The 16911-nt window shown below is 43.7% G+C and overlaps 1 protein-coding gene across 2 annotated transcripts in view; it reads left to right on the forward strand.

The window, feature by feature from the left end:
• The window catches only part of MTMR10 (myotubularin related protein 10), an 81039-nt gene that overhangs the window by 31954 nt on the left and 32174 nt on the right, over positions 1 to 16911 (forward strand). For both annotated transcript variants that reach the window (XM_044279737.1, XM_044279738.1), the window contains exons 3-5: positions 11777 to 11913; positions 13105 to 13177; positions 14928 to 15070. In XM_044279737.1, coding sequence (XP_044135672.1) covers positions 11777 to 11913; positions 13105 to 13177; positions 14928 to 15070 — 353 coding nt within the window. The remainder of the gene's footprint in view (positions 1 to 11776; positions 11914 to 13104; positions 13178 to 14927; positions 15071 to 16911) is intronic.

Genomic DNA, 16911 nt, shown 5'->3' on the forward strand with positions numbered 1-16911 from the left:
TGCAGCCAAGGTGGGCAAAGGGGCACATATTCCAAAGTGCACCTTTTGGATTTCGCATGCCATTTTTTTTACACATTTTGATTGCAAAGTACTTCTCACGCATTTGGGCCCCTAGAATGCCAGGGCAGTATAACTACCCCACAAGTGACCCCATTTTGGAAAGAAGACACCCCAAGGTATTTTGTGATGGGCATAGTGAGTTCATGGAAGTTTTTATTTTTTGTCACAAGTTAGTGGAATATGAGACTTTGTAAGAAAAAAAATAAAAAATCATCATTTTCCGCTAACTTGTGACAAAAAAAAATAAAAATTCTAGGAACTCGCCATGCACCTCACGGATTACCTTGGGGTGTCTTCTTTCCAAAATGGGGTCACTTGTGGCGTAGTTATACTGCCCTGGCAATTTAGGGGCCCAAATGTGTGAGAAGTACTTTGCAATCAAAATGTGTAAAAAATGGCATGCGAAATCCGAAAGGTGCACTTTGGAATATGTGCCCCTTTGGCCACCTTGGCTGCAAAAAAGTGTCACACATCTGGTATCGCCGTACTCAGGAGAAGTTGGGGAATGTGTTTTGGGGTGTGATTTTACATATACCCATGCTGGGTGAGAGAAATATCTCGGCAAAAGACAACTTTTCCCTTTTTTTTTTTATACAAAGTTGGCATTTGACCAAGATATTTCTCTCACCCAGCATGGGTATATGTAAAATGACACCTCAAAACACATTCCCCAACTTCTCCTGAGTACGGCGATACCAGATGTGTGACACTTTTTTGCAGCCAAGGTGGGCAAAGGGGCACACATTCCAAAGTGCACCTTTCGGATTTCACCGGTCATTTTTTGCAGATTTTGATTGCAAACTTCTTCTCACACATTTGGGCCCCTAAATTGCCAGGCCAGTAAAACTACCCCACAAGTGACCCCATTTTGGAAAGAAGACACCCCAAGGTATTTTGTGATGGGCATAGTGAGTTCATGGAAGTTTTTATTTTTTGTCACAAGTTAGTGGAATATGAGACTTTGTAAGAAAAAAAAATCATAATTTTCCGCTAACTTGTGACAAAAAATAAAAAGTTCTATGAACTCACTATGCCCATCAGCGAATACCTTAGGGTGTCTACTTTCCGAAATGGGGTCATTTGTGGGGTTTTTCTACTGTCTGGGCATTGTAGAACCTCAGGAAACATGACAGGTGCTCAGAAAGTCAGAGCTGCTTCAAAAAGCGGAAATTCACATTTTTGTACCATAGTTTGTAAATGCTATAACTTTTACCCAAACCATTTTTTTTTTTTTTTTACCCAAACTTTTTTTTTTTCAAAGACATGTAGAACAATAAATTTAGCGAAAAATTTATATATGGATGTCGTTTTTTTTGCAAAATTTTACAACTGAAAGTGAAAAATGTCATTTTTTTTTTGCAAAAAAAATTGTTAAATTTTGATTAATAACAAAAAAAGTAAAAATGTCAGCAGCAATGAAATACCACCAAATGAAAGCTCTATTAGTGAGAAGAAAAGGAGGTAAAATTCATTTGGGTGGTAAGTTGCATGACCGAGCGATAAACGGTGAAAGGAGTGTAGTGCCGAAGTGTAAAAAGTGGCCTGGTCATTAAGGGGGTTTTAGCTAGCGGGGTTGAAGTGGTTAAGGGAGCCGAGTGGTGTGGAGGTCACAGTTCAGGGGCAGGTAGGGTGGCCATTCAGGCCACCCTCAAAAGACTGACTTAAAAACATCACCCCCGATCCCGCTAAGCCACCCCCGGTCACTGTTAAGGCAGCGAGGTACGGTGGAGGTCACTGTTTTTTTTTAACTTTAAATATTTTATTAATTATAATACAAAAAAATACAGATCAATACAACATTTGTAGTACTATAAAATCCACAAGTCCGTCTATTCCAACCCTGAGCATACTCGGCAATAATTACATAAAGACAAATGCCCATAACCATATGAGTATTGAAAATCAAATGGAGATCCCACCCTCTGGGGGAGAGGCCAGAATCCCCCAGCATCCATCATTTAATGCCTGAGGGACCTGCCATCCCCCAGCATCTCTACAGCTTCTGCAATACTCCAGAACAACTGCACATTCTTTGCCGATACAGACAAGTAGAAAAGACCGGACTTATGAGATCTTCCCCATCCCGCCCCCCAAACCCCCCACCTTGCAGGAAAAAAAAAAAAAAAAAAAAAAAAAAAAAAATAATAATTCCCAATTAATTATCCGTGTCCCAATCTTCCCACAGCTGACTCCACTTTGCGCAGGATCCTCTTTGTTTGTACAGAATCCTCTCATAGTTTCTCACTTTCTCAACCAGACCCAGCCAATTACTGCAGTCTGGAGTAGAAGAGCAAAACCATGATCTGGAGATGAGAAGCCTAGCCAAAAACATCACCTTGATCAACAAACAGCGTTTTATAGGCTGGTAATCCACCTCCGATAGGTCTCCCAGGACCCATATCCTGGGAGACAAAGGAACCACAATACCGAGTTTACGAGCCAGATTGGATTGGACCTGTCTCCAATAGCTGCTCACCATTGGGCAGTCCCAAAACAGATGTAAGTGATCTGCCTCGGAGTCACCACAGCGTGGGCAGTCAGAGGAGGCTCTAAGTCCCCTCCTATATAACCATACAGGTGTCACATAGATTTTATGCATAATATTAAATTGTACAACCGTGTGATTAAAATTATGTGAAACCAACTTTAAACTTTCCCCTATATTCTCCCAATTTGGAGGGCCCACCTCTGAGAGCAAAGAAGACCAGGATTTCTGTCCTGGAGAGAGAACATCTAAAAAAAAATTCTTCATTAAGTGACTATAACAATGTGATATTTTAATTCTCGTGACAGTTTTCTTACAAATTAAATCGTGTAAAAATTCAGGAGTGTCTATAATAAAGACGTGACTATTCGTAGTGCTAGAGAGTGCTGACCTCAATTGAAAGTATGCATACCAAGCCACCTCATCTAAATTTGCCCTTTGCTTTAGTTCCTTAAGGGGCAGGATTTGTCCACCACTAACCACTTGATGTAAATACTGAATATTTTTGGTCCTCCAGTACTGGCTACAGCTCAGATCTCTCAGGTTCATAAGCTTTGAATTATGCCACAATGGGGTACAAACGAGTGATGCCTTGACTCCGCACCAACTCCTTATGGCCGCCCAAGTCTTTGTAGCCATTCTGCAGAAAAGTGTATAACCACCCAGTATGTTTAATAAGTAGTCAGATTCCAATACGGTAAAAAAATCCGAAAAACCTGAGTCCTTCACCACTCTGCTGCAGAAATGGCTATTTTCCCAATCATTGAAAAGGCAGAGTTGGGAAGCCACAAAGTAGCCCTTAAAATAGGGGAGGTTAAGACCTCCCCGATTATAGGGCATAGAAAAATAAAGTGCCTTCAGTCTCACGCGCTTCCTCCCCCATACTAAGTCGTTAAGCATCCGCTCTATCAATCTAAAGTATTTATCTGCAATCCAAACAGGTGAGTTACGCAGGACGTAAAGAACCTGGGGAAGCACTACCATTTTTATTAAGGAAATTCTGTCCGCTCTTGCAAACAGAATTTTTTGCCATATCTTAATTTTAGCCCTCAGTTTTATCAGCAAAGGGATCAAATTGAGTTGTAAATATTCCTGTGGTTTAGCAGAAACTATTATCCCCAGGTACTTTATTGAGTCCGAGATCGTTAACTGGTTATCCCATTCGCCCCGCAACTCGTCTATAGGGAGAAGAACGGTCTTGTCCCAGTTGATCTCCAGACCAGATGGATCAGAAAAGAGACCAACCAGGTCCATTATACGAGGGAGAGTGGTATCTGTTTGGTGAATAAAGAGCAGAATATCGTCTGCATAGAGGGATACCCGATCGTGCTTCCCCATTATACCGAAGCCGACCACCTTCGGATCCTGCCTTATACTAGCCGCTAGGGGTTCGATGTAAATATTAAATAAAAGGGGGGAGAGGGGACAGCCTTGACGGGTACCTCTTTCTAGAGCGAAGCTCTCTGTCGTCATATCATTGATCCTAATCCTAGCTACTGGAGAGTTATATAATAGCTGAACCATCGCCATAAATCTTGGGCCAAAGCCCATTTTTTTCATCACCTCCCAGAGGAAAGTCCACTCCACCCTGTCGAAGGCTTTAGTAGCGTCCAGCGACAGGATGGAGCGAGTGCCACACTCCGGGGACTGAATATTCATAAATAGCCTATGGAGATTATGCTGGGTGCCTCTTTTTGGCATAAAGCCATTTTGATCTGGATGAATGATAGTAGATATTACTCGCGAAAGCCTCCTAGCCAAAACTTTTGATAGTAACTTAACATCAGTATTTAATAAGGAGATTGGCCTGTAGGAGCTCAATTCTGCCGGGTCCTTATCCTTTTTTGGGATTAAAACAATGAGAGCCTCCATCATAGAGCATGGTAGTCCCCCTCCCTTTAATGCCTGAGTAAAAACCTCTAGCATCTGAGGGAGAGTCACCTCACTGTACTTGCGATAAACCTCATATGGAAGGCCATCCAGTCCTGGCGATGAGTTCCCCGAGATAGACCCCAGGGCCTCCTGCAGCTCCGAGAGAGACAACTCCTCTTCCAGACATTCTATTTGAGCTTTATTTAAAGTAGAGAGAGGAATTTTCTCCAAGAACCGCATCGCCAGTTCGGATGACAAACCAGGTGAGGATCTATATATCTGAGTAAAGTATTGTAAAAAAGTATCTCTCACTCCTTCTAAATCTGTTATAATTACCCCCTCTGTGTTGCGAATCAAAGTAATAGATTGTTTTTTCTTATCTTGTTGTGTAATAATTCTGGCTAAGAGCTTACCAGGGCGTCCAGACTCTGAAAAATATTTAATCCCCTTAAAAAATACTCTATGGTTTGCTTTCTCAGTTACATATTTCTCCAGAGAACAACTGGCCTTCTGAAGCTCTTCCCTGTTGTACTCAGTGGGTTGACTGATAAATCGCTCAGTTGTAAGTGCGACAGTCTTGACCAGTTCCTCCTCTTTTTTCCTAAATGTTCTCTTTACTGCCGAGATCTCACTTATAAAAACCCCCCTCAGGTATGCTTTCATGGAGTCCCACACTATATTAATGTTAGCAGAGGGTAAATTCACCTCCAAAAAGGAGGATATCAGTGTCCTGATGGACTGTGGATTGTCCAGAATAGTGAGCCAGTATGGATTCAACTTGAATCCCAACCCCCCACCATCCTTATTCTCCCCAGTGCGCACCTCAATTAGTACGGGTGAGTGGTCCGAGACTGTTCTTACTCCATATCTTATCTTCCGAATGTTACTCAGATTGCTCTCATTAGTGAATGCTAGATCGATCCTGGACATTGCTCTGCCACTCCTACTAACACAAGAGTATACTCTCTTTCCTCCGCCCAGGTGTTCCCATATATCCACCACTCCTACTTCCAAGCAGAACTGGGGCAGCGACGAATTACAAAGGTTCCTTTCCCGTGCTGCATCTGATCTAAATCTGTCTTTTTTGGGATCCATAACCGCGTTAAAATCCCCCATCAGGATTAACCGACATTCTGGTCTCTGTTCAAAAAAAAGCGTTAACTGGATAAGTGGGTACATTGAAAATGGCGGAGGTATATAAAAAAAAGCAAGGATGTAACTGTATCCATACAGCTTACCATGCAGAAAAATAAATCTGCCCTGATCATCTATATGGGATTTTATAAGGATGAAATCTACAGAGTTATGAATCAGAACTGAGACACCCCTAGAAGAGCCGCTAAAAGTGGAGTGGTAGGATTGAGCATTCCATCCCGTTGTCAAGCGGGACAAGGTTTCCTTAGTGAGGTGAGTTTCTACTATGCAGATAATTGCTGGGAGATATCTTTTTAATGCATCCATAATAGCTTGCCTTTTTACCCTTTCCCCGAGCCCTCTGACATTCCAGGATACAATTCTAGTGGACATCAATCACCAAAAAAAAAAAAAAAAAAAAAAAAAAAAAAACCCCTTCCTGCAAGGTGGGTTCCCTCCCACCCCTATCCTCCCACCCCCCCTCTCTATTGGTCCGCCCGATCTCGTCGGCGAGCCTCTAACTTCCGGCCGTTCTCCCCGTCCTGGCCCCGCCTCCCATCCATCCCTTCAATTATAGTAGTAAACAGATTTAAATATCCCTTTGCTCCATCCAATCTAACGCTTGTTGTGGTGTCTCAAAAAAAAAAGAAGTCCCACTATGGATCACTCTTAATTTCGCTGGATACTGTAAAGAATATTTAATCTCCTTAGCCGCCAAGCGTTTCTTTATCTCCATAAACTTTCTTCTTTTTTCCTGAGTCTGCCGCGCAAAATCAGGGAAGAAGAGCAGTTTAGAACCCTGATGTTCAATGGGAGTGCATTCTCTTGCTCTTCTCAGTATCATATCTCTGTCTGCGGACAGTAATAGCTTCATTAGAATCGCACGCGGCGGCCGCCCTGGGGTGGGTTTCCCTCCTGGGATTCGATGGGCTCTTTCTATTTGAAACATGGAGGAAAAATTATCGCTGCCAAGGTTGTGCATGACCACCTCTTTGAGTTGTGCCTCCAAGAGTCGGCCTTCAGCTCCTTCTGGGAAACCAATTATGCGTACATTGTTTCGCCTAGACCTATTTTCCAGGTCCTCTAGCTTATTTTGTAGAGCTAGATTTTCTGTAGTAAGAAGGAGAAGTTTAGATTTTATCATGTCCATGTCGGTTTGCAGAAGGTCGACTGTTTTTTCCACATTAAGGACTCGGTCACGGATTTTTAACAGATCTTCTCTTATTAGAGAAATATCACTCTGTACCGACCCCAGTTGAGTGGACATCCCTTGCACTACAATGCCGTTGTTTTCCACCGCGCCAAGGATTCTATCCAGAACAGATGGATCGTATTCAGTTTGCATTTGTGCAGAGAGACCTTCCTCTCCTGCCTCCGGATCCACCACCCCTGATCCATCCTCAAAGGGGTCAGCAGTTTGGGGAATTTTAGCAAATTTCCTCAAATTAGCAGAGGATTTAATTTTAGCTGGATTTTTTTCGTTTAAGAAAGGTGATTTCAAGAACTTATCGATCTTGTTCTCTGGAGTCTTAACCCCCAGTTTAGTTGCAGTAGAGTCAACAGACCGTCGCTTAGGGGCCATTCTTTTCCCTTCTTCCTGTTCCTCTATTTTGCCCTTTGTATCACCGTTTACTTCTTTTATTTTTATTTTTTTTTTTTTTCCTTTTTTTTTTTCCCCCCTTTTCTGTTCTTCCTCCTTTTAACCCCACTCTCTCTTGTTATCTTCTCCCCTTTTTTTTTTTTTCCCTCCTTTCCTTCCCCTTTTCCTTTTTCTTTTTCCCCCTTCTCTTTTTTTTTTTTTTTCTCCTTTCTCCTTCTCTCTTTCTTTCCCCCCTCTTCCCTTCCTTCTTCCTCTTTTCCCTTCGCCGGGCACCGAAAAAATAAATAAATAAAAAATTACATAAGAAAACAGAAGTGTATCTCCTCAGTGAGCAGTGCAGCAGTGCAAAGCAGCAGGGAAACCGGCAGTCCAGCACAAAAAAAAAGAGAGCAAATCATATGGAGAAGAAAGAGGCGAACAATAAGCTAATCTCACGTGTCCAGAAGAAATCTCAATCCTGGTGTGCACTGCAGCCGTGTCGGATATTAAAGTTGTACACGAAGACAGTGTCCTCCCCAATCCCCAGGGCAGCAAACAGTCCAGGCGTCAGGCCGTCGCACACCAATGGAGGGAAAACTTCAAGGAGATCCACGCGGCAAACAAGTCCAGGGGAGGAAAGGAGAGCAGAGCAGGCAGCGGAGAGAGAGGTTAGGAGGATCACCAAGCAGGATCAGAGGCAGAGACGCGGCACCCAACAGCATGAAACAAAGCAGGAGAACCAGCAAGCAGACCAGCGCAGCGCCGCGGCTCAAGGCATCAGCTGTTCGGCGTCAGCGCAGCGCAGCTGTTCGGATGGAGCCGGGAGCTCGGACGGAGGAGGCCAGTGAGAGGGGAGAACGAGACGTGACGTGTTCACGTCATCACGCCGCGCTTCTGTCGGAGGTCACTGTTAAAGAGGCCGTTGCTGTGAAGGTCTCTTTTAAGGGTCCATTCACACGTCCGTTTTTTCTTTCCTGATCTGTTCAGGTTTTTTTTGCGGAACAGATCAGGACCAGTTCTGGACCCATTCATTTTCAATGGGTTCTGGAAAAAATCGGACAACACAATGTGTGCTGTCAGTTTCCGTTGTTCCGTTCCGCATGTCCGATTAAATATAAAACTTGTCCTATTCTTTTCCGCAAAAATCGGATCCTGGTACAATACAAAGTCAACGGTTCCGCAAAAAACTGAAGACATTCGTATGTCATTACGTATGTCATCCGTTCCTGGAAATGGCGATCACAGTTAAGGGGACTATAACCGATGGTCAGTGTTAAAGGGTTTCTGTCACCAGAATTAGCGATGTGCTAATGTCTGCTGAACCTAACTAGTCTTTTTTTTTACTTTTATCTGCCCCCGTTACTCCAGAAATATAACTTTTATAATATGCTAATTAGCCTCTAGGGGCAGGGGGGGGGGGGGGGGGGCAGGGCATTGTCCCTGCTTCTAGAGGCTCCGTTCTCCCACGTCTGGCCACGCCCTGCTACACTAGATTGACAGGGCCAGGCAGAGTCAGTGTTAAGGGGTGGGGGGCTGTGGAGGTCACTTAAGGGGCGGGGTACTATAGATGTCACTGTTGTAGTGGATATTGTCAATATCTTTTAACAACATACAAACATTAAATGAAATAGATGATAGGTCAGTCTGCTTGTGCCTCTGTTTTGACCACCACTTTCTTCCTCATCCCTGTAGGACAGAATGGCTATTTGGTCTATGGGCCAGCATGATGTGCTAAATAGTCAGATACAAAAAACACCAAATTGGAAAAAAAAACTCACTGGTAGCAAAAAAAAAAAAATGCGTCCTGCATTTCATTTCTGCAATATACTGTACTTTCAACTAACATATGGCGTTGGCATTTTTTTCTGCAAAAACACAAGTGCAAATATAAGTGTTGAAAGTAAAGCCGCGGAAGTGCTGCAGACACCAAATACTGTGTGTGAATTAAACCTTATGTCCAGAGTTTACTTGTTCTGTACTTAGTACCAGGATTACCTTCACAGCCCGGTTAGTTATCATGTGCCATTTAAAGGGATTCTGTCACCTCCCCTCAGCCAAAAAACGATTTTAAAGCAGCCATGAAGCACAGCTTACCTGGATTAGGCTGTGCTCTTTTATCTTGCAATCCGTCCAGCAGTTACTGCAAAAAACGACTTTTATTGATATGCATAACTGCTGGACGGATTGCAAGATAAAAGAGCACAGCCTAATCCAGGTAAGCTGTGCTTCATGGCTGCTTTAAAATCGTTTTTTGGCTGAGGGGAGGTGACAGAATCCCTTTAAGGCCCTGTTCAGACGTATGTTTGTTTGTTTTTTGCCAGTGAAATCTGTCATGGAATCTGCTCCAAAGCGCCTCTGTTTAGCAATGCTGAATCTGCCTGCCATTGTTTTCTTTGGGAGGCCACACTGCACTTGATTCGACTGCGGTTCATAGCTGCACCTGACGAAAGGACATGTTTTTTTTTTTTTCTTGGTGCAGTGTCTGGACTCGGCTGGAAACCTTGGTTGCGGTTGTCCCTTCACAATTTAGCTCATTCAGTGGGGCAAAATTGCATGCGGGTTCACACCAAAAAAATTGTGGCAGCTTCTGCCATTGAATATGCTGTGGATTTTTCTTTTGCAAAATCCCCTGTGGGAACTAGCCCATAGTGTAACTGACCTATGTATTTAAATACGGATGACGTCCGTGTGCATTCCGTATTTTGCGGAACGGAACAGCTGGCCCCTAATAGAACAGTACTATCCTTGTCCGTTATGTGGACAATAATAGGACTCTTCTTTCTTTCTTTTTTGTTGTTGTTGTTGTTGTTGTTGTTGTTGTTGTTGTGGTTGTGGAACTGACAGTGAAACAGAATGCACACAAAAAACCGGAACAGACACAGAAAGAAAATGTTTGTGTGCATGAGCTCTAATACAGATGACTTATCCTCAGGATCTGATCAGTGGGGGTCCAACACCCGGGACCTGCTCATCAAGCTTAGTGCTGTACATTGTATAGCGGCTGTGCTTGGTATCATGCTCAGCACCATTAATTTAAATGGGGCTGAGCTGCACCTAGGCCATGTGACCGATAAACGTGTTGTCACTGCCTATGGAAAGCTGAGAGAAGGCTGCGGTTCTCATCGGAGGGCTGGTGCCTTCCCGGACCCCTACCAATCAGATACCGATGACCTTTCCTGAGGATGTCTAGGAAACCCCTTTTAGTTATTTGGTCCGTTGTAGTCCTCTGAGAAGGCTTCACTACCGTTTTTTGCTCACAATAACTGACCAAAAAACTGAAGTGTGAACTGAGCCTCGGTCTGTTTGGAGAGCACAGCAATTGATCTGATGCTGTTACCGTCACATGTCATGACGGCAGCCTAGTGTCTGGGACACATTGTAACCATTTTTTACTTGAGCAGAACAATGTGTGCCTGTGATGGGTAGTGTTTGGGAAGATTCTGTATAATGCAGAAACAATGCAGCAGAGTTAACTGTCTGGCAGCCAAATCCGAGGGTGTAAACACATCCCGAAAGGACTGACATATATGTGTATGTCTAACAGGAGCAGGCAGAGAGAAGGAGATGGTCAACCAGGGCATCTGACTCTCACAACGATACTTGGACACTGTCCAGGTGGTGCTCCACTCCCCAATGCCAGCCCAGGTCTGACACATCATGCCACTTACCCCAGAATTAGAATGATATTCTGATTAGAACAATGGCTTCATAGATATGGGGGCTGCTCAAGCCACATGTTTCCAGTGAAACCACAGCATTGATGAACCTCTTCCAAAATTCATGGAACTGCCACTAATTGTCCATAGCCTTTGTATTCTGACGGCAGGGAGTCAGAATGATCTGGCGACTGTGGACAGCATGGTCTGTGTTACATAGCACACACATCTCTAGCTACAAACGCCTGTGGTTGCCAGAATGATTGACCTGTTGGCCGATAAGTCCATACTGATCAGTCGTTCCATTCTTTCCTCACAACTGATTTGACCAAAGATGAAGCGGTCTGTGCATGGGCTGATTTAGACTGGTTTAATTTTCTGAATGGGAACAGAACACAACCTGATGGAGGAAGAAGGGCTCATTCCTTGTAGAAGACAGTGTAATGAAAAGTGGAGCAGTTGTTTATTGCAGGCGATCTCATTCCCGTTTGGAAGATGAAAGTGGCAAATGTTAATGACTGGGCAACTGGGCCTCTGTTCCTTCGAGCAGGTCTCTTTAAACTCTGGTTAAACCTGACAGCTGCAGTCCATAGGAGTACAATGAGTCGTGAGAAGGTCTCAAGTACATCTTTCATGTGGCTGTCATGCAGTAAATATATGGATATGAAAGTCATGAGGGTAATGAAAAGCACAAGCAATGTCTCAATAATGAGGTTCTGGGCAGATGCCACTTATTCTGTTGTGTGACAAAAGTCTGTTATAGTTGAGTTCAGACATTCAGCATAGACCCCTTACTTGCTCATATGATCCTCCTGTGGTGCCTGTGACTGCCCATTACCCAACTGCTCTGTGTTTGACCTTACACTCAACATCATGTCCAAGTTTCTTCAGTGCAAGATTGTACATAATGTAAAAGCAAATGACCATGTGTCAAATGAATAAGAATTTTTCAGACGAGCCTAATGGTGTGTTGCTGTTTTACCTTTCTAGGTGAAATTGTGGTAAATGAAGTGAACTTTGTCAGAAAGTGCATCGCGTCAGACACAAGCGTCTATGACCTGTGGGGGAAGTTGACCTGCACCAACTTTAAGCTTTCATTTATTACGGATACTCCTGTGCCCTTTCAGGTAAGATCTGTCTACTTTACATGAACGTTTTAGAAATGTTTTTAGCTGGGCCACTCACAATTCCATTATAGGCTACATGTGAACTTGTTGAACACCTCTGTTCCATGTGATTTTCAAGATATAGACTGATAACCTTTATCCAGTGCATGCTGCCATTCAGGAACCAGCTGTCTGGATGTCTGTCTTGTAGCATTCACTGTGTGCCCCTCCATTCAGTAGTGCAGCCTATCATCTTGGTTCATTACCCAAGGCAGTTGCTCTAAATGCTCCCTTTTCATCTCTCCATGAAGGTTAATGTCCTTATGGATGGTGACTTTCACTGTTGATGGGAAGGTATTTCTGTTTATCAGGTTCTAATCTAGTTTCATGTTCTGTTGTCTTATGTTTCTGATCCGAATGCCTAATTCCTTTATGTAAGTGTGTAGGCTTCTTTACCTACCCCCTGGTTAAAAAAAAGTACATTGGGTGATCTACCAACAGTATGTGGTTCCCGATACTCTTTAGGACCAGATCATAAACTGTTGAGAATAAAAGGCAAGTGTTCATTGTATGAAAAAAATATCTTCAGTAATTTCAGTGTTGGTTACATGGCTAGAAGTGTGCACTGGCCCAATCAGTGATCAGTAGAGTAAAGTATGAGGGCCTCTGTGATCCCCTTACGTCATTTAGCCAATGTATATGAATGAGCAGAACAATGTGTGCCTGTGATGGGTAGTGTTTCACTACCCATCATATTCACCAGACATTTAAATGTTAAAGGGAACCTGTCATGCTCCTTCCGTGGATCTCTGAGGGCGGAATGAGTTATTGACTCACTGATTCCAGCATACTGTTGTGTGCTTGGCATATAGTTTCACTTGCTCTTCAGTCTCTGATCACTTTCTCCCTGTGCACAGTGATGGGGAGAAAGCTGTCAATCAGGAGATGAGGGTAGGGTGGTCTGATCTATGCCCCCTCCCACGCACACACCAGGCAGAACGCTGGAATTGAGGACACCCTAAATGTGGCGACAGGTTCCATTAAATACAGTACATATACCAGGGGGCATTTTGGCAACTCCTTCCAAAACAAAATATATTCTGTTTTGAGTAGTATCATGGTTGAACTTATAGCATTCTGGATCTCCCAAGAGAATATATGTATTACAGCTGCATTACAAACGCAATGAAATGATCTCTTCTTGTTTTCCAGAAATTCCACTATAAAAATCACCTCCTCGGTGAGCATGACGTCCCACTGACTTGTATTGAGCAGATTGTTGTAGGTATGTAGTATTGCTGGAAATGTGGCTTCACAACTGGTAGAGAACCGTTTTCTGTATATCCCATCTGCCATAATGATGAGAGGCTGCTGTTGTGCGACCCTCTGGAACATGACCTACAGCCATAAGTCATTCCACAGCTGACAGGGTCAGGTACCGTTATTAGTATAATGCAGTATGTACACTAGGCTGAGGCCACTAGCATCTCTTTAATGTTAGAGTATCAATAAGATGTCCTATAAGGTCAGTCTAAGGATAGGTTCCACGTTTAGTGGACCGATGCCAAGGTTTTGCAATGAGGCTTTTGGCTGCATGACTTCTACAAGAAAAACAAGTTGAAAGCACTTCTCTTACCTGTAGATGCCGTGCAGCCAAAAATTCATGGAATTCACTATAAAGGAGCTGTATACTGTGTCTGAGATCACACTGAAATGGACATTTGGGATTTAGCCTTTCAGCTGCTCTCAACCAGTCACCATAGCCTGATTTATTCTCGGCAATGGTGATTGAATGAGGGCAGATGACAAACATGGCTCCTCTCGGCGTTCCTACCAGTTTTCCCATAAAGCTATCCAATACTCAGGTCATAAGAACTGGGACAGCACTTCGCATACAATAGTTTAAATAAGATTATCTTTAGCATGCCTACAAAAGTGGAAAAGTAATAGTGTGTAGTCTGTATTACATTTACAGACTTAAAGGGCAGGTACAAGAAATGCGTTCTGTCACTTCCCTTTTTCTACTGGGCAATGAATATCTAGACCCGTGGTGCTGTTGTCAGGCTAGCACTGTTATAGGGGCACTCTGTGACTTGCATTGTAATAGGTGGCCCTGTGGGCTGGCACTGTTATGGCGGACCGGTGTGCTGGTATGAGTTCTATTTGAAGCATATTATCCCTCGTGCAGACCATGACTGGCACTGTGTCATTGACCTTCTTTGAATCCTTGAGCCGTGCACATCCACATCAGGCCCAGCACTAGGCGTAATGTGACTTTTACCCGGAGTGATCTATCAAATGGGTATTCTCATATGAGGTTGACATGTTATATCCACAGGGTATGTCATTAATATCCAGTTTATGAAAGCCGTAAAAACGCTACAGTTTCAGTAACTCTCATAGACTAAAAATGCATAGTTGCCAAGGGGTGGGGGGAAGGGGGCAGGGATTGTACAGATTTACCCCTGAGTGGCTGCTTTATAGGGGCATATTGGGGGCTAGAATGTTCCCTGGTTGGATGTTTGCAGCTATGCATTTTGGATTAGCTGTGTGTATGTGAGGCCATAGCATTTTGGCACCTTGCAGACGAGCGTTCCTCCCGCAGCGAGTCCACATGGCAGCACCCGGCCTGACCTCCCAGCCCTGGGGTTACATAGCATTACAGTTCTGGAATGTATTGGATAACACTGGCATAATGCTGACACTCCAGAACTGTAACGGTACATTCCATTACTGTAACGGTTACATAGCATCATAAATCAATATAATGCTATGTGACCCCCGGCAGCCACCGTGGGAGGTCAGGCCCGGGTGCCTCGATGTGGACTCGCTGTGGGAGGAACGCTTATCTGCAAGGGGCCTTTCTCCTCCCTGGCCCTCTGATAGTCCAGTAAAATTGTATATATTTCTGGCTTTGGGTTTCAATGAGAACTGAGCACAAAGTTGAGGCCTTCACATCCCTGTATTCAGAGCTTGCACGTGGCGTGATTCATTATAGACAGGTACAAATCTGCATTGTTTGCTGTTTATTTTAGTAAATGACACCAAGAGAAAGCAGAAGATCCTCACCTTCAACAAGAAACTGAAATTCAACCCAACTGAGCTGATAATTTACTGTAAAGATTTCCGTATACTTCGATTTCGCTTTGATGAATCCGCCCCAGAAAGTGCAAAAAAGGTACGTTTACTCTATAATAGGTTGCTGTAACTGTAGAGGGTTTCTTGGCAGAAAACCTTGCTGTCCTGCATGGAAAATAACCTTCTATATTTTATAGTGAGCTATCCTGCTTCTATACACCACATACATCTTTATCCCCAGCTGACGCTGGAGGGAAACCTGGATATGCACCTTTCTTACCTTAGTTCAAAGACTGATGGCCATAATGGAGTGGCCAAAGACAAATGAATCAGTCTTTGCCTATTGTGCCAAGGTGCATTATGGGGAAACCCCACAGAACAGAGGGGTGATCGCCACTAAAGCCTGAATAATAGCAACAATGTTAACTAATACGTATCCACAGGATAGGCGAAAACAATTAGATTGGTGGGGGTCCTACTTCTCGGACCCCCACTGATCACAGGAAGGGGGCTTAGTACGCCAAAGGGCACCCTGAAATGAATGAAACGGGTTAAGCATACGCACTGCCGCTCCATGCATCTGAGAGGCTGAGTACAGTGCTATTTCCAGCAGGTCCCATATAGGTGAATGGAGCAGCAGTGCGCATGCTTCACTTACCTCTCCATTCATTTTGGCGTGCCGTTTGGAGTACAGGACCCCATTCTTGTGATTGGTGGCAGTCCCAGAGGTAGGACACCCACCAATCTAATAGTTACCCTCTATCTTCAGGTTATTCAGGATTAGAAAGAAGGGTTTATAGATTTCCAGAAACAGCATAACTTTTTTCAGTGGGCCGTATGTATTGAAGGGGTCTGCGCTGGATAACCAGATAGAAATCCAGGACGAATGGTGCCAACATGCCTAAGCTGTATGGACTTATAATGGGCTCTGTCAGATTCTGCCAAAGGGTCCCTTGTTTTAGGATGTAGTGCTGTTTTTCCTGGCAGTCATAACCGCCTTTGAAACAGATGTGAACATAGCCTTATCCTGGGTAACCCTTCTCATGAGGGACATTGAAGGATGAAGCAGCTAAAAGATGTTCCCAATGTGATGAAGAGAATAGCAATTCCAACTAAACATGCAATTACATTTTTCTTGTCATATATAAATTAGATTTTTCTGCATTATGTATATTGTCATTTTGTACTGACGAGCACACGGTCCCCATTCGATCAAACATAAGCCGACAAGACTTCCCAGATTCCTGATGATCCAGTTAAATCCTTGTACTGAATGGATGCTGAATGCTGCTCTCGTTTAGGGTGCATTCACACGACTATGTATTTTGCGGTCTATAAAATGTTGATCCACAAAAAATACGGATGATGTCCATGTGACGTCTGTATTGCATCCATTTATGTTGCGGATCCATTGTAACAATGCCTAGTCTTGTCCACAAAACTGACAAGAATAGGACATGTCCTATAGTTTTTGCGGAGATATAAAATGGGTCCACATCCTAGCTGCAAAAAATGTGTATAGGATGCGGACCAACAATTACGGTCGTGCGAATGAGGCCTCAAACTAATGGAACCCTCTATGGTCAGGTGTGCGCCAACAAGGACTGGCAATAGTCAAGACATGGCTGAAAATCACATGGCCATGCAAACCACTGCTGTCCAAATTTAAGCCCAGCAGGTTACTAACATTTACAGCAGAAACAGTGTATCTGAAAGCTACAACAGCTCCTGGCTGCCTAAGATTTGACTTGCAGCTGCATAGCGGGTCAGGGATCTCACTCCAGCACACAGGGAAGTGTATGAAATGCCCGTCTTGATAAACTCCTCTCTTCTGTATTAGAATTATGTATATGCCGTCCTGTGGGTACATGCTTAGAGCATGCTGAACGTAATGTGAAAAGCCTTGTACCTGCCAACCCCCTTCTAGACCTCTCTTGTGTT

The sequence above is a fragment of the Bufo gargarizans genome, chromosome 2 (assembly GCF_014858855.1).
Source record: "Bufo gargarizans isolate SCDJY-AF-19 chromosome 2, ASM1485885v1, whole genome shotgun sequence".
Lineage (NCBI taxonomy): Eukaryota > Metazoa > Chordata > Amphibia > Anura > Bufonidae > Bufo > Bufo gargarizans.